This window comes from Notolabrus celidotus, chromosome 14 (genome assembly GCF_009762535.1).
Source record: "Notolabrus celidotus isolate fNotCel1 chromosome 14, fNotCel1.pri, whole genome shotgun sequence".
Taxonomy (NCBI): domain Eukaryota; kingdom Metazoa; phylum Chordata; class Actinopteri; order Labriformes; family Labridae; genus Notolabrus; species Notolabrus celidotus.
Window position 1 is genome coordinate 16,148,816 of NC_048285.1, and position 17,798 is coordinate 16,166,613.

General features: G+C 42.0%; 1 protein-coding gene across 4 annotated transcripts in view; it reads left to right on the forward strand.

Moving 5' to 3' along the window:
- Positions 1–17,798, forward strand: part of atm (ATM serine/threonine kinase) — a 34,964-nt gene that overhangs the window by 13,006 nt on the left and 4,160 nt on the right. For all 4 annotated transcript variants that reach the window (XM_034700623.1, XM_034700625.1, XM_034700624.1 and 1 more), the window contains exons 36-55: positions 14–190; positions 665–842; positions 921–1,026; positions 1,117–1,275; positions 1,375–1,483; positions 3,812–3,900; positions 4,022–4,124; positions 4,217–4,365; positions 4,464–4,568; positions 4,664–4,783; positions 11,278–11,512; positions 11,591–11,761; positions 11,853–11,972; positions 12,153–12,370; positions 12,468–12,675; positions 12,788–12,913; positions 13,046–13,186; positions 16,132–16,270; positions 16,504–16,586; positions 16,901–17,041. In XM_034700623.1, coding sequence (XP_034556514.1) covers positions 14–190; positions 665–842; positions 921–1,026; positions 1,117–1,275; positions 1,375–1,483; positions 3,812–3,900; positions 4,022–4,124; positions 4,217–4,365; positions 4,464–4,568; positions 4,664–4,783; positions 11,278–11,512; positions 11,591–11,761; positions 11,853–11,972; positions 12,153–12,370; positions 12,468–12,675; positions 12,788–12,913; positions 13,046–13,186; positions 16,132–16,270; positions 16,504–16,586; positions 16,901–17,041 — 2,877 coding nt within the window. The remainder of the gene's footprint in view (positions 1–13; positions 191–664; positions 843–920; positions 1,027–1,116; positions 1,276–1,374; positions 1,484–3,811; positions 3,901–4,021; positions 4,125–4,216; positions 4,366–4,463; positions 4,569–4,663; positions 4,784–11,277; positions 11,513–11,590; positions 11,762–11,852; positions 11,973–12,152; positions 12,371–12,467; positions 12,676–12,787; positions 12,914–13,045; positions 13,187–16,131; positions 16,271–16,503; positions 16,587–16,900; positions 17,042–17,798) is intronic.

Below are 17,798 nucleotides of genomic sequence, written 5' to 3' on the forward strand. Positions count from 1 at the left end.
TTTTGCTAAATAGGAGCCAGCTGTGTCTCCTGAGGAGAGCTCGGATGCCAAGGATAAGCTAGAGAGACCGGAGTTTTGGATACCTCAGACAGGTGGACACAAGGCCTGGCTGAAGGCTCTGTGCACAGCCCTGCTCGACAGCGGAGGAGTCAGGAGTGAATCTCTGCTGCTGTCACGACCTCTGTGTGTGGTGAGTGATTGGAAGTTACCTAAAGAAGCACTTCTTACTGGACTTTCTCATCAATGCCACATTTTGATCAAGTAGGTGGTTTTAAACATTCCTGTACTGTGCAATAGTTTCTGCTCTGTTGAGGCAGATGGCTGTCTAACATGAGCCTGATTCTGCTTGAGGTTTCTGCCTGTTAAAAGGAAGATTTACCTTGCAGCTGTAACTAGCTAAATACTGCAAAGTGCTCTACTCATGGTGGGTTAGGATGAGATAAGACTGAGTCTTACCTGTCTTGATGTTGGGTCTTGGTTGATAATTTCACATAGTGTATGGTCTAGACCTGCTATGTTTGTAAAAGCATCTTGAGATACATTTTTTGTGATTTGGCCCTATACAAATAATGATTGATTGATGTCTCTGTACCTGTTTAATCCCATCCTCTAATCCAGAGCTCCAGATCTAATGACACTCGATTTCCTCTTATCTGTTCCCCAGGTGAGGGTGGACTGCTGTCAGAGGCTGCTGCCCCTCATCATTCACTCCATCCTTCTGAATGACTCTAACGGCTCATGGAGGGAGTTGCTCTCTTCCCACATTCAGGACTTCTTCAACTTTTGCTCCAGAAGTCCTCATGCCTCCAGTCGCTCGACTACACCTCTCATCTGTAACTCTCGTAAGTTTGTAAGCATGAGACATAATTCCTTTGATCAGTTTTTCTCTTCATTCTGTAACATTTGTGTCTTATTCATAGAGTCAGATAGTGCCAGTCACAGCTTGTATGACAAAACCTCTCTGCGCACCATGCTTGCTGTTATTGACTATCTAAGACACCAAAAGAGACCACGTGAAGCTGAAAGGTTTGGAGTATTATTCTGTAACATATAACATATATGACTGATGTGTTCATTCATGCTAACTGAAACACTGTCTGTAAAACCTTCCTACAGCAGCTCCTGTGGCACCGTGTGTGAGTCAAACTTCTGGCTGGAGCTGAACTACCTGGAGGTGGCTAAAGCTGCTCAGTCCTGCTCAGCCCACTTCACTGCTCTGCTGTACACTGAGATCTACGTTGACAAGATCAAAGCTGATATGGAAGATAATTGCAGGTATACAAGTTTTCATATTCTTAATGTCTTTTATCCAGGTCATAATCATAATAAAATACTGTGAACATATTTTTAATACATGAAATACGAAACTTGCAGAACCAAGTCCAGAGCAACACGCAAGCTCAATTTTGAAGAGAGTAGCCAGAACTTCACGATCTCTAGCCTGACTGAGAAGAGTATGGAGGACACCAAAATCAGTCTGCAGGTTTGTCTTTAATGTCATGTATCATTTTGCCCTAGAAATTTCTAAACAGTGCTGTATGAACAAGTCTGATATCGTGGGAATGAGTAAGCATTTCGTTTTCTTACAACTGAACACTGAATAACCATGATCACTGCACTGTGGGAAACAATCACTCCCCTCTTAACGCTTAATAATCTTAAAGTGAAGTGCACTAGTCAAAACAATACTCTACTAAACTGGTACACAGAATACAATTTGATATATCTTTGTTGTAAATTGAAATCAACTTTTGCAAATTACCTCAACCTGACAAAAATAAAAATCTATAAACTAAAACTTCCCAAAAATCTCATCTTACACAAAAGGCCTGCTTCCTGTTAACATCCTCAAAAAGAGGTAGGGGAGAACGGGGTTGGTTGTCACACGGGTTGGTTGGCACACTCGTTATATCTCGCCACCAGAGGGTGCTGTCTCTCAAATTGGGCTATAGACATTTCCAGAATTAGGATCAGAGCTCATCTACATAGTCTTCTCTGGAGTAAGACAGCTGAACTTGAGGTGAGAGGACTTTTTCTGTTTTTCATGCCAAATTGTAAATATTCAGCTCCTCATTATTTTTCTTCTAGGCCTTTAAACGATGGGTTTATAATAAAACAAGTGTTACCCTTACAAAGTGTGAGGGGAAAGCTATAGTTTAGATTTTTATTAGCTAGCTAAATAGTTGTTAGATGGTTGTTAGCCTTGATGCTGGCAAAAAAATCCAGTTGGGGTTGGTCGTCACATTCTCTTTGGAGTTGGTTGTCACATGTAACAACTAACCCCTATGTTGGCAAAATCATGCATGGTGAAATTAGTTGGAATGCGCAGACCCTACATTTGCCATCACTGTAACTCAGACAGTGGCTGCATGTAGCCTAGTTGAGTCGACCATTATTGTTAGGCCTATTGGTTTAGTGCTTTATGTTGTTATATAGGCTGGCCTAAAGATGTGTTTCCTGTTCATGTTCCTTGCTCATTTTATGTTAAAATGCATTAAGTTATGTAGGCCTATCACTTGTCAGTGCAATTAAACATTCAAATTTAGTTCTGCCTTCTTGCCTTTTTAAAAAGATTTTTCCCATTGAAATACCATTGTGACAACCAACCCCGTAGTGTGTGACAACCATAGACTGTATAAAATATGGACGTAGTATCCGTGACGTCACCCATCTGTTCCTGAGAGCTGTTTTGAAGCAAATCGACGGCAGCAGCCATATTGGTAATGCGGAACTCAACTAGGCAGAGTGTGACGTAGTGTGAGTCTCTTAGCCAATGGCTGTGTGTTCCCGACCGGGAGTCACGTCAGTCATGTCCTTATTTGGGCAAAACTCATAATCTTAATATCTTCTTAACCGTCACGTTAGAAAAAAATTCACCCACCGTACAGTGTGTATCATTAGAGAGATTAGCGTTGTGGGGCCAAGCCGTTTTTTGAACCAGGCTGTAAACATGTTTATTAATGCTGCAAAGATCGTCTTTTTCCCATTCATATCTATGTGGTTTCCGGTGTTTCTGCAGCCAGCCTCAAGCGGATTTTCGATGTATTGCAGTTTATATCACTTCCGCATTGGCTTCATCGTTTGAGACCGGAGTTTGCCGCTTGGTGACAACCAACCCCATAGTGTGTGACAACCATCCCTGTGATGGGGTTGGTTGTCATAATGTGTCAGAGTGTCTTTGATAGTTAATTGCCTCTTTGTTACAATGAGTTGGAAAATGAGAGGTTTACACATTTCAAGCCAACACCTTAAGCTTCAATTTAATGTAGGAATGTCTATTGAAAAATGTTTTGACGATGAGCAATCATCAAAACAGTAAAAAGTGTGACAACCAACCCCGTTTTCCCCTACTCAAGACGCTGATCAGAGAACTAAACCCAGATGCAAGCTAACAAACCGTCTTCAACTTTCCCTCAAGGGCAAAAATATGCCTTGTGATAATTTATCGATATTGACTGATGCGAAACATTTTATCGTGAAAACATCTTTTTCAATATCGCCCAACTCTAAAATGAAACATCCTTCAGCCTTTTCCATTTTATCAAAGGAACCAGGGTTTTGCTTTCAAGGTTGGCAAACAGAGAAATGTTCTATCAAATACTATTCAAAACACAAAGAAGCTGATTGGGTTTTTCCGCTGTGTTTTCTAAGAAAAGTCTACCTGAGAATGTTAAAGTTCTACCTTTTATTGACCAAAGCAGGTCAATAATCTTCAAAACTTGACAAAATAAGTTTGGATATTGGCTTGTGATTTACAAAAGACAAAAAATACAATTTAATATCCAGTACTTCATGATTGTTTCTTTTGTAGGAGCTTCTGATTGAGGTGTATCGCAGCATTGGAGAGCCTGACAGTCTGTATGGCTGTGGGGGAGAGACATTGACCAGTCCATTGACAAGGTTGTCAAAACACATTTTTGGTTCCCCCTGACCTCATTTGTAAAATTCAAAATGGCTCTTACCCTGATGTTGTCAATTGTTGTCTGACATTCAAAGCTTATTCTGTCACATTCATTAATAGAATTCGAACATACGAGCATGAAGCTATGTGGGGGAAAGCCCTGACATCCTATGACCTCCACTCTTCGCTGCCAGATGTTGTGCGACAAGTGGGAATCGTGGAGGTAAAATTATATGGATGCTTCCACTGTTGTTAAAAAAAATGATGAGACGTAGCTGATTACTTTTCTGTCCTTCTGTTCTGACACACCCACAGGGCCTGCAGAACTTTGGTCTGAGCAGCATCCTTGCCACCTACATGAGGGGTCTGGAGAGTGAAGGGGTTGAGTGGGGGGCTGAGCTGAGTGAGCTGCGCTTCCAGGCTGCTTGGAGGAACATGCAGTGGGATTGCGAGGTATCAGAGAGGTGAGGCAAAGCTACCTGCCACATAAAACACACATGTGACAACACACGAAAAGATTTAACGCTTTGTTTTTCCCCCAAAATTGTTTTTGTTTTATCAGGAGCGACAAATCCAAGCCAGGCTTCCATGAATCAGTGTTCTGTTCCCTGCAAGCGCTGAGGGACAAAGAGTTCTCAATATTTGATGAAACTATGAAGCAGGCCAGGTATGATAGACGCCTAGATACTCTAGTTTGAACTGTAATTTAGTTCTCCACCAGCAAACTAATTCAGCCATGTATGTGCTTGTGTGTTTCCACAGGGTTGCAGAGGTGGAGGAATTGTGTAGAGGAAGTCTCGAGGCTGTTTCTTCTCTGTACCCAGCTCTCAGGAACCTGCAGAGCATCAGGGAGCTGGAGAGTGTCAAACGGCTTTTCTCCAGGTGATAACAGCAGTGAAACAACAGTAACAACCACAGGCTTGGCTCTTTTCGAAACCACCTACTATACTAGTAGTACGTACTGAGTTGGCCAAAATTTGATTCAATCAATCAATCAATCAATCAATCTTCATTTGTATAGCGCCAAATCACAACAAATGTTATCTCAAGATGCTTTTACAAACGCAGCAGGTCTACACCACACTCTATGTCAAATTATTAACTAAGACCCAACATCAAGACGGGGTGAGGCAGACAGACAGACTCAGTCTTACCCCACTTTAATCCACCATGAGCATTGCACCTCGCAGTAATTAGCTAGTTACAGCAGCAAGGAAACACTTCCTTTTAACAGGCAGAAACCTTGAGCAGAACCAGACTCATGTTAGACAGCCATCTGCCTCAACCGAGTATGCAGTATGTAAACAAGAGCAAATCTGCAGTATGCCAAAACTGCCCAGATGTTGTACTGAATCAGGAAAAATTCTCAGTGTGCAGCGGACCAGTCTCAATGTACAGCGCTAACATTCCGCATCATATTTTCTTCTTTTTGAACGGGGGGCACTCAGTTTTTAGGTGCTTTGATAATTATTAAATTCCATATAAACCACTTCTTAACTTCTAAAATTGTAAGTGGATGCTAAAGAAGCAGTTTCCGCTATCAGCTTGGCCGTTTTTACTTCCGCTTTCTGAAACCGGAAATCCAGCGTCACCTGACCCAGCATACTGCACAACAGATCCAACAGACCAGACATACTACATAAAGGGTTCCCATGCGCCCTGGAAAATCTGGAAAACCTGGAAAACAGTTGACCAGTTTTCCAGTACTGGAAAACACCTGGAAAATGGGAGAAAAAGTAAAATGTCCTGGAAAATGACTTATAGTCCTGGAAAATTATTCCAACATAGCTGCGTTTGACCTGACCCTATTAAGAAAACACATCCCCATTCATTGAAAGTTGAGTGCACGCTGTGCTGGAAAAGACAGCGACACTGTGCAACTTTTTTCACATCTTTTCTCCTTCACTTCATAATCATGCATTCACAGAAAACGGGGGTATATTGTTTATGTTTTATGGTACATTAACCTTGTAAAGTGCTCTTTTAATTCAAAGAGTCTTATATTAAAGTTATAGTGTGACCAGTGGAGTCGGGCAGAGAGCTTGGGGGTCTGTGCCTCACAACTTTCTCTGCAGGCTGAGAGCTCAATTACCGTACTCTAGCTCAGTTGTTCTCAAAGTTGGGTCCTTGGACCCCTGGGGGTCCATGAACCATAGCGTGGGGGTCCGTGAAACAATTTGAATACATTTCTAGTAAATTATAAAATTGTGCTGTGTCATTACAAAACAGCATACACCATTGTTATGATACCATTTGGTGGCTCGAAGGGATATGTGAGTCTTGCTACTGTTAATTTTCTGAAAGCGTTTAAGATCAATTACTTGAGAAGTATAAAAGTTGTCATGTTGAGTCCACAAGGAATGAAATGACCCTCTGTTTTAAAGTATACAAGTGGTATTTACTTGATTCAAATTGAAGTGTTATCTGTTTATCACTATGGTACAGGTCTGAAGTATTTACATTGATACGTTTTACAATACAAATAGTTCCAAGGGCAACTAAGAGTGCAAATGGTAGTAAGCATTACTAGCTTTAGTGATGGGAACTTCGGCTCTTTTCAGAGAGCCGTCTCTTTTAACTCGGCTCCCAAAGAAGAGCCGGCTCTTTCGACTCCCGAACGGCTCTTAATTTAGGATCTTTTGTTGCCGTATATTTTACCTTAACTTTGCAAAAACTAATGGTTTGTGTTGAAAACCCTTTAAGGTACCGTGTTTTTATGAGCAGCCTTATAATTGCCCAATTTTGTGCATTTCTGTTACAAAACCATTCTCACCCTGATCCTAGGGTTAGGGTTATGATTAGGGTTAGGGTTGTGATTATGGTTAGGATTAGGGTTAGGGTTATGATTAGGGTTAGGGTTGTGATTAGGGTTAGGGATAGGGATAGGCTTAAGGTTACGATTAGGGTTAGGGTTAGGGTTGTGATTAGGGTTAGGACTAAGATTAGGGTTAGGATTAGGGTTAGGATTAGGGTTAGGATTAGGGTTAGGGTTAGGGTTCAGATAAGGGTTAGGGTAAGGGTTCAGATAAGGGGAAGGGTTGGGGTTAGGATTAGGGTTAGGGTTAGGATTAGGGTTAGGGTTGGGGTTAGGGTTAAGATTAGGGTTAGGGTTGTGATTAGGGTTAGGGTTAGGGTTAGGGTTGTGATTAGGGTTAGGGATAGGGATAGGCTTAAGGTTACGATAAGGGTTAGGGTTAGGGTTGTGATTAGGGTTAGGACTAAGATTAGGGTTAGGATTAGGGTTAGGGTTAGGGTTCAGATAAGGGTTAGGGTAAGGGTTCAGATAAGGGGAAGGGTTAGGGTTCAGATTAGGGTTAGGGTTGGGGTTAGGGTTAGGGTTAGGGTTAGGGTTCAGATTAGGGTTAGGATTAGGGTTAGGGTTAGGGTTCGAATTAGGGTTAGGGTTAGGATTAGGGTTAGGGTTAGGGTTAGGGTTGTGATTAGGGATAGGGTTAGGGTTGGGATTAGGGTTAGGGTTGTGATTATGATTAGGGTTAGGATTAGGGTTAGGGTTAGGGTTAGGGTTAGGATTAGGGTTAGGGTTCGGATTAGGGTTAGGGTTAGGGTTGTGATTAGGGTTAGGATTAGGGTTCGGATTAGGGATAGGGTTAGGGTTAGGATTAGGGTTAGGGTTCGGATTAGGGTTAGGGTTCGGATTAGGGTTAGGGTTAGGGTTCGGATTAGGGTTAGGATTAGGGTTAGGATTAGGGTTAGGGTTGTGATTAGGGATAGGGTTAGGGTTCGGATTAGGGTTAGGGTTAGGGTTAGGATTAGGGTTAGGGTTCGGATTAGGGTTAGGATTAGGGTTAGGATTAGGGTTAGGGTTGTGATTAGGGATAGGGTTAGGGTTAGGATTAGGGTTAGGGTTGTGATTAGGGATAGGGTTAGGGTTCGGATTAGGGTTAGGGTTAGGGTTAGGATTAGGGTTAGGGTTCGGATTAGGGTTAGGGTTCGGATTAGGGTTAGGGTTAGGGTTCGGATTAGGGTTAGGATTAGGGTTAGGATTAGGGTTAGGGTTGTGATTAGGGATAGGGTTAGGGTTCGGATTAGGGTTAGGGTTAGGGTTAGGATTAGGGTTAGGGTTCGGATTAGGGTTAGGATTAGGGTTAGGATTAGGGTTAGGGTTGTGATTAGGGATAGGGTTAGGGTTCGGATTAGGGTTAGGGTTAGGGTTAGGATTAGGGTTAGGGTTCGGATTAGGGTTAGGGTTAGGGTTCGGATTAGGGTTAGGATTAGGGTTAGGGTTCGGATTAGGGTTAGGGTTCGGATTAGGGTTAGGGTTAGGGTTAGGGTTCAGATTAGGGTTAGGGTTCGGATTAGGGTTAGGGTTGTGATTAGGGTTAGGTTTAGGGTTAGGGTTAGGGTTAGGGTTCAGATTAGGGTTAGGGTTCGGATTAGGGTTAGGATTAGGGTTAGGGTTAGGGTTCGGATCAGGGTTAGGGTTAGGGTTCGGATTAGGGTTAGGGTTATGGTTCAGATTAGGGTTAGGGTTCGGATTAGGGTTAGGATTAGGGTTAGGGTTGTGATTAGGGTTAGGGTTGTGATTAGGGTTAGGGTTCGGATTAGGGTTACGGTTCGGATTAGGGTTAGGGTTAGGGTTCAGATTAGGGTTAGGGTTAGGATTAGGGTTTGGGTTAGGGTTCAGATTAGGGTTAGGGTTAGGATTAGGGTTTGGTTTAGGGTTAGGGTTCGGATTAGGGTTAGGGTTCGGATTAGGGTTAGGGTTAGGGTTCGGATTAGGGTTAGGGTTAGGGTTCGGATTAGGGTTAGGGTTCGGATTAGGGTTAGGGTTAGGGTTCGGATTAGGGTTCGGATTAGGGTTAGGTTTAGGGTTAGGGTTCGGATTAGGGTGAGGGTTGGGGTTCGGATTAGGGTCAGGGTTAGGATTAGGGTTATGGTTAGGGTTAGGGTTCGGATTAGGGTTAGGGTAAGGGTTCGGGTTAGGGTTCGGATTAGGGTTAGGGTTCGGATTAGGGTTAGGTTAAGGGTTCGGGTTGGGGTTCGGATGAGGGTCAGGGTTAGGATTAGGGTTATGGTTAGGGTTAGGGTTAGGGTTCGGATTAGGGTTAGGGTAAGGGTTCGGATTAGGGTTAGGGTTAGAACCAGAACGAAACTTAAGTAAACAGAACCAGAACCAAACTCAAGCAAACACAACCAGAACCGAACCAGACCCGAAACAGAACGTACCAGAACTGAACCAGAACCGAAGCGAACCAAACCAGAATCGTGCCAGAACCAAACCAGAACCAAACCAAACTCAACCAGAACCGAACCAGACACTCCAGAACTCAACCAGAACCGAACCAGAACCGAACCAAACTCAACCAGAACCGAACCAGAACGTTCCAGAACTAAACCAGAACCAAACCAGAACCGAACCGAACCAGAACTGTGCCAGAACCATACAAGAACCGAACCAGAATCGAACCAGAACCGAACCAGAACTGAACCAGAACTGAACCAGAACTTAACCAGAACTGAACCTGAACCAGAACCGAACCGCACCGAACCGAACCAGAACTTAACCAGAACTGAACCCGAACCAGAACCGAACCGTACCAGAACCACACCGAACCAAACCAGAACCGTGCCAGAACCGTACAAGAACCGAACCAGAACCGAACCAGAATCGAACCAGAACTGAACCAGAACTTAACCAGAACAGAACCCGAACCAGTACCGAACCTAACCGAACCGAACCAGAACTTAACCAGAACTGAACCAGAACCGAACCAGAACCGAACCGAACCGAACCAGAATCGAACCAGAACCGAACCAGAATTGAACCAGAACTTAACCAGAACCGAACCTAACCAGAACCGAACCGAACCAGAACCGTGCCAGAACCGTACAAGAACCGAACCAGAACCGAACCAGAACTGAACCAGAACCGAACCAGAACTGAACCAGAACAGAACCAGAACCAAACTCAAGCAAACATTATTAATGTCCTCAGGTTGGCATTGAGAAAAATCCGATGCCTCAGCTTGGATGGGCTGATCTGATTTCTCCTCTCAGTAAGTGTTTGCCCGGTCTTCAAGAAGACTCTCTCTGAAGGAACAGATGAAGCCACGATACAGAGCCTCCCCTCCATCACCTGTATCTTATATCCTCACGTGATTGGCTGCATGGCTGCCAAGCTGACCAATCAACACAAAGTTCTGCTGTGAGCAGAGCTGGGGTTGAGCAATGTGAGAAAAAAACGAAAGGGAAAAAACTGGGAGCTGGCTCTCTCTCGATGCAAGCCGGCTCTTCTGATTCACTATAAAGCATCGGGTCTCAGAGCCGCAGCTTTTGATCATGACACATCACTAATGTGCTTAATCTGTGTTACAATTATGAGGGGGTCCTCGGACAATTTTCTCACCTGTAAGGGGTCCCTGGATCCAAAAAGTTTGAGAACCCCTGCTCTAGCTAGTAGGAGTGCAAACTCCCGATAGTGAAAACAAACGGAACAAAAAGAGCGACACAACTGCACAGAAACTCCTAGACTACATGTCTTTCAATGTAGACTTCCACTGAGAGGAACATATTAGACTATTTAGGAACTAAATTAGGAACTAAATTTAGACTGTCATACCAGCTTGATCATCAATGAAAATGTCCTGGAAATGTCCTGGAAAATGATCTCTGGAAAAGAGTGGGAACCCTGTACATACTAAATTCAAACGCAGTATGTAGTATGCAGCTACATACCATACCTACCTACTGCGTACTACTTTAGTAGGTAGTATCTAGCAGGTTGTTTCGAAAACACCCTGGGTAATCAAATGGACACCTTAAGTTTTCGCTGACTGTGAAGCCAAAAGATTCAGAGCTCTCTCTACTGGCTTGGTGCAGTGTAGGCCAAAAACCCTGCCTCCTCCATTCAAACAGATGGAACATGGGTCAAACTTTAAAATTAAGATACACATCAAATACCTTTTTCTCAAGCATGGTTTCTGTCATTATAGTAAATTATAATCATGCTGATTAATTTACAGATGATTATTATCTGTGATGCTTAATTTTAATAAGTTATTTGATTTTTAAAAGGTTTGTCGACAAACGAGTGATCCTGCAGCTTTTGCAGCTTTCTGTACCGGATCAGTAGAGTAGAGGAGGAATAATGAAGAAAACATTATAAAAAATAACACAAGAGTCATTAAGCTTTCCATAGTCATGAATGTCATCTTCAAATCAACTAAAGAATCTGTTCTGTGCATTATGTCAGTGCCTAATAGAGGCGATCTTTTGGCTTCACATCTCACAAAGGAAAGAGCCCTGAAGATTTACAGGATTTTAAAGCCAGTAAACTTTCCTTCTTGCCATTTTGAATAAGTTCTATAGAAATGTCTCCTGTAGTAAATGTTTGTCATGTGTACTCCTCAATCCAGACCCTTCTCCGATTTGACGTTGAAGGACGTCTGCAGCAAGTGGGGGCAGCACTTACAGCTCCTTGTTGACAGAGACTTCTCTCTGGTTGAGCCTATTCTTGCTACCCGCTCTGTCGCCCAGCACACCCTGATGGGAAGGGTGGGAGACCCTGACAGCACTCAGTACCTCAGATCTGTGCTCACTGACCACCTCATGGAGCTCTGCCAGCTTGCTCGCAAGGCTGGGAATACACAGGTAGGACGCGTATGAATTAAGGCGACTCTTCCTTCTTCAATGGTCAGAATGACTTACAGTGTTGTGACTCCTGTCCAGATGGCAGAGCGGGCCGTCTTCCAAATAAAGCAGCAAGGTACTGGAGGGTCCTGGGCGTCATCCCCTGTGTCGTCATGGCAACTAGAGGAAGCCCAGGTGTTCTGGGCAAAGGGAGAGCAGGGACTGGCTTTGGGGCTGCTGAGGCAGATGATAAACAACCTTGAGGACAAGGTAAGGCACACACATGCTGACTTGTACCAAATAGCCTTAGCAATTAATGTGACCATGCCATCATCTTCTTTGAACTACACTTGTTATGCAGGTGGACATGAATCCTGCTCTGGTACCGGTCTACACAGAATGTCTCAGGTTGTGCGGTAACTGGCTTGCTGAGACCTGTCTGGAAAACCCTGGAGTGATACTGGAGAAGTACCTGGAGAGGGTAGGAGGAAGCATACATACCAATTAAAACAAGGCAATCTTTGCAGCAATATTAAACTTGTTTACAGCCTGGTTAAAAAAAAGGTTTAAGTCTGAATAGCTATGTTATGTTATGTTGACAATAACCTCCTACAGTCTGCTTTTTAGATATGTAACAGTCTCTTCTGTGCCGTTCTGTCAGGCAGTGGAAGTGATCGAGGGGGAGTCAGGTGCTCACGACTCCAGGCTAGAAGCTCAGCGGACGGAGGCCTTTCTGTCTTTGGCACGCTTCTCTGACGCTCAGTACCAGAGCATTGACAAATACATGAACTCCTCTGAGTTTGAGAACAAGCAGGCACTGCTGGAGAAGGCCAAAGAAGAAGTGGACTTGATGAGGGAGCGCAAAGTGACATCCAATAGGTCATTGTTATGTTTATACATTTTTAACCTTAAAACAAGGATTTACCTGAAATTAAAGCAATTAACCAACTTAAGATGGTCATAAATCACTTCACAGGTACACTATAAAGGTGCAGAGAGAGCTAGAGCTGGATGAGAAGGCCTTGTCCAACCTGCAGGCAGACAGGCAGCGTTTCCTTTGTAAGGCAGTGGAGAATTATATCCAGTGTCTGGAGCAAGGGGAGGAGCACGATACCTGGGTGTTCCGCCTGGCTTCACTTTGGCTGGAGAATGCTGATGTGAAGGCCGTAAATGTAATGATGAAGGTGAGTGAAGTTCTCCTGATGTGATTGTTTTTCTTTTGTAGTTTGGGGTAAAGTCACTCGATGAACCTAAGTTCAGTGCTTTTAGTTTTCTTTTTCATTTTGTGTGTTTCAGAAAGGGGTGAAGCAAATCCCCTCCTACAAATTTCTACCTCTTATGTATCAGCTGGCCGCTCGCATGGGAACTAAGATAGCATCTGGTGTCACTGAGGAAACAGGCTTCCATGATGTCCTCAATGCAGTAATGCTTTTTACAGCTGAATTTCTTTGATTAGTGCATGTGTATATGATAACAGTCCAACAAAAGTCTGATTAGTTGATTATAAATGACCATTTGCAGAGCTTCTGCTTTAATTGTTTTCTGTCCTTCCAGCTGATCTGCAGAGCATCTCTTGAGCACCCCCACCACACACTCTTCATCATCTTTGCCCTGGTCAATGCCAACAAAGACGAAAACTTTTGCAAATCCCGGCTATCTAAGAGTGCTCCAAGACAGTCCTCCCCTTTTGACCTGGTGAGACTATTCTGAGATATTTTTACATTTCATGTCAAGCATCAGGGAGAAAGGATATATATATACACAAAAGAGCTAGCTGAATTTAAAAATGTTTTGTATAATTTGACTTTGTACACAAGTGATATTGAAGCGGCTGTGGCTCAGTGGGTAGAGTCGGTCGTCTATCAATTGGAAGGTTGGCGGTTCGATCCCAGCTCCGGCAGTCGCATACTGAAGTGTCCTTGAGCAAGACACTCTGTTGTTCAGAGGTGTGTGAATGTGAATGAATGAGATTAGCTAACACTGATGGTCCCTCACTACATAGCAGCCTCTACCATCAGTGAGTGAATGGGTATGAATGGGTGAATGTGATGAGTAGTGTAAGAGTGCTTTGAGTGGTCAGAAACACTAGAAAAGCGCTATGTAAGAAGTCGTGTTGAGGATGGTCTGCACATTGCCCAAACATTTGTTAGCAACTGGTATATATACCTTAAGCAATTGTTAACAGTAAATTGAGAATTGATTAGTTTTTTAGTGTACACTAAACAAAAACACTCTTCTGTTATTGGCTTATATAACTAACTTTGCTTTATGGGGCACCATTTGTGAAGCTGTGCACACAGATAATGACAGCAACATTTCTCCACATTAAGCTCCAAAATGTCATAAATATAAATGTAGTGTGAATTTTGAAGTCATTTTTCTATCACAGTTAGAGCAGAGTTATATTTTTGGCCCTTTTGCCTTATTTGATAGGACAGCTGAAGAGAGACAGGAAATGTGGGGAGTAGAGAGCGGGGGAAGACATGCAGGAAATGGTTGACTGGCCGGGAATCGAACCGGTGACCCCTGTGACGAGGACTGTAGCCTCCGTATGTGGGGCGCTTAGACCACTAGGCCACCAGCGCCCCCTGGTGTGACAAATGTTAAATGTTGCTCTGCAATCCTAGATGTTTCACTTTTATGCAAATTCACACTTTTGGCAAAACTACCAAAATAAAAGCTTCATAAAGCAATTCAGATATTCCAGCCATAGTCTGTCAGTACTGCCCGTTGTCCATAATGTTCACTGATTTATCAGACAATATTGGAAAGGCAGTTTTGGAAGCCATGAAGAGATTTCACAACGCTCAGAGACAGTGCTGACCCAGTCTATGGTACAGACAAGCTAGTTTGGGAAATCTGTATCACTTTATGAAGCTTTTGTTTTAGTGTTTCAGCTTGGTGGCAGAGTGAATTTGCATATTAGCTAAATATTTAGGATCACAGAGCAACATTTAACGTTTAGATTTAACATTTTTATGTAAATTTAGCATTTTGATTTAACATTAAACTTTTGCATTTATATATAATATTTAGATTTAACATTAAGATTTATGTTTAACATTTAGATTTTATATTTAACATTTGATTAAAATTCAACATTTACATTTAACATTTAAATTTATATTTAGTATTTAGAGTTAACAGTGATTTTAACTAAAACATATTCGTCACAACAAAATTAAATTTGAAAATGACCACAAATATTCAGCTAAATGTGATAAAAAAGGAACTTCTAAAAATTCACACTAAATTTTAAGACATTTCAGAGCTAAATGTGGAGGGTTGTTGCTGTTATTTTCAGCTTGCACAACTTTACAAACAGCACACCATAGCTTTTATTGTAGGGATGAACCAATCCGATCCTGCTAGATCGGACTCAAAAAGCTAGATCGGATATTGGCTTGATCGGACTCAAAAAGCTAGATCAGATATCAGCTAGATTGGACTCAAAAAGCTAGATCTGATATCGGCTAGATCGGACTCTAAAAGCTAGATCAGATATCGGCTAGATTGGACTCAAAAAGCTAGATCGGACTCAAAAAGCTTGATCGGACTCTAAAAGCTAGATCAGACTCAAAAAGCTAGATCGGATATCGGCTAGATTGGACTCAAAAAGCTAGATCGGATATCGGCTTGATCGGACTCAAAAAGCTAGATCGGACTCAAAAAGCTTGATCGGACTCTAAAAGCTAGATCAGACTCAAAAAGCTAGATCAGATATCAGCTAGATTGGACTCAAAAAGCTAGATCTGATATCGGCTAGATCGGACTCAAAAAGCTAGATCGGATATCGGCTAGATCGGACTCTAAAAGCTAGATCAGATATCGGCTAGATTGGACTCAAAAAGCTAGATCGGACTCAAAAAGCTTGATCGGACTCTAAAAGCTAGATCAGACTCAAAAAGCTAGATCGGATATCGGCTAGATTGGACTCAAAAAGCTAGATCGGATATCGGCTAGATCGGACTCAAAAAGCTAGATCGGATATCGGTGACAAGGGGCCGATATATAGTGCTGATCCATATGGCAGATCTATTCATCTCAGTTCTATTCTTTTCTGTGTTTACAATATCTATTGGTTATGAAGATTAACGCACTAGACTGCTGGTACACATTTATAATCTCTTGAATAATGATAATGTCAGTTTAAAAATGTTTACTTTATTTTGGTTTACAAAGTCAGAAAAGCCTGAAGTTGCCATAACATGATTCTGTCCTCACATTAAGGAATAGAGATTGGTAAATCAATACCAGGATCGGGTCGGCTAGTATCGGTATCGGCAGATACCAAAGCCCAGGTATCGATATCGGTATCTAAAAAGTAGGATCGGTGCATCCCTAATTTATTGCATTTTCAATCACTCGTTAAAATCAGTATATGGAGTGTTTCCACAGCCTGTACAGCTCTTAACAGCAATGCTATAAATGTCACTCTTGTATTCTTTGATAGTTCCAAACAGAAATGTCCCATAATTTTCTTGTGCATTTTCTTCCTCTTCTACTTTAGCTCTTGTATATCTTTTTTGAAGCAGAAAATGCTAATCCGTACACCATCTCTAAATGAATCGTTTGCATAGCTCTCTTCGTACCTTTAGTTTGGATTTTAAAGTTACAATTTTGTTCTGCTTTTTGTGCAGGAGCGTTCAGATGTGGCCCGAAAGATTATTCATGTGATCAAGAAAAAGAGAGGCGAGATGATAAGAGGAATTGAACGTCTGTGCGACGCCTACATCACTCTGGCTTACATGGACGCCAGCAAGCACAAGACTGAGAAGCGTGAGTGTTGTCAGGCTCACTGAGAACATTTACAGAGGAATAGTGTCATTTCAAAGATTTAACTTATTTTTCTCTTAAATTTCAGCATTTATTCTTGATAGTTTTTTCTGAGTCAAACTCATTCATAGTCTTTATAGCCATTCACCTGAACAATCAACACCTTCCTGTTTGAGTTGTAGTTGTTAATTAGCTGGTCAGTCATCCTTATGATCAGTGTTATTGTTTCATTACAGGGGCGATTCCCATCCCGGCGGATCAGCCCATCATGCAAATCAAAGACCTTAATGAAGTTGTCATCCCCACAATGGAGATCAAGGTGATGGATCTTCCCTTCTTCTGTTATTGCTAATTCCTTTTGTTTGAAAGAAGTTTAAAGGATTCCAAAACCAGAAAGGCCATATGGTCGGCATAATTTTTTTTAATTTACTTTGTATGGAATTACAGATTTATATCATTGGAGATTTGTTGTGAAGTAATGATTTGTATGTCTTTATTTACAAGTCAAAGCTTATGTGATCTCAGCTCTAGAGAAGTATTGGCCATTTTTTTTTAATCTTCTCCCAGATTAAACATTGAAGACTTTTTTAACAGGTGTGTTTGTTAAAGAGAGCTGTTTTGTTGTGTAAACAGGTGGATCCATCTGGTTGCTATGACAACCTTGTGACTGTCAGATCCTTCCTGCCCCATTATCACCTGGCTGGAGGAGTGAACCTGCCCAAGATCCTGGACTGTGTCGGCTCAGACGGCAAGAGCAGGAGACAGCTGGTGAAGGTGGGTGCGAATGTTTGTGAGTGATCCTGTGAGGTTGAGTTTATTTCACTTTCCCTCTGATGTAAACACTTGTCTTCTCACCTGAACAAGGTCCTTCTCTTTGATGACATGTGTAATTAGAGTCTGACCAACTTAAGTTCTCCCCATGTCAGTTTGACTGTCGCAAATGATTAATCTTGTTTTTGTAGTCGGACAAATATTAGTTTTTTCAAGATCACACCTTCCAATGAAGACATTCTTCACAAGACTGTTTGTGTGTGTTTTAAGGGAACACTTGTGAGACACTTGATAGCTAATAATTAACCTTATTCATACTTCAGAGAGTCATGGTGAAATAACATTTTTTAATCTTTAACCTCAGACATTATATTTTAGATCAAGTTTATTGACCCCCCATTTAGAAAAACGTTTTATATTTGGTCAATTTATGTTGACAAGAGTAGTTTTTTAGACAAGCAGACCATCTGTGCATAATACTGACAGTGTGCTGACCCGCACTGAGTCTGTTTTATAGCTGCTTCATCAGGAATATATTACAGGGAAATGCTATGGATCAGAACGTATTATGAAATGAAAATCAAAGCTAACATGATTACATACATGACTTTCATTGGACTGTAAATATTTTCTTCCAGTTTCAGTGTTAATAAAGATGGTTGTAAGGCGTACTATAATTAATTTGTGAAATATGCAATATACAAATTTAAAAATGTTAATGTGAAATCAGCGTCTTTGTATTCCTTGTCACCATAATTTC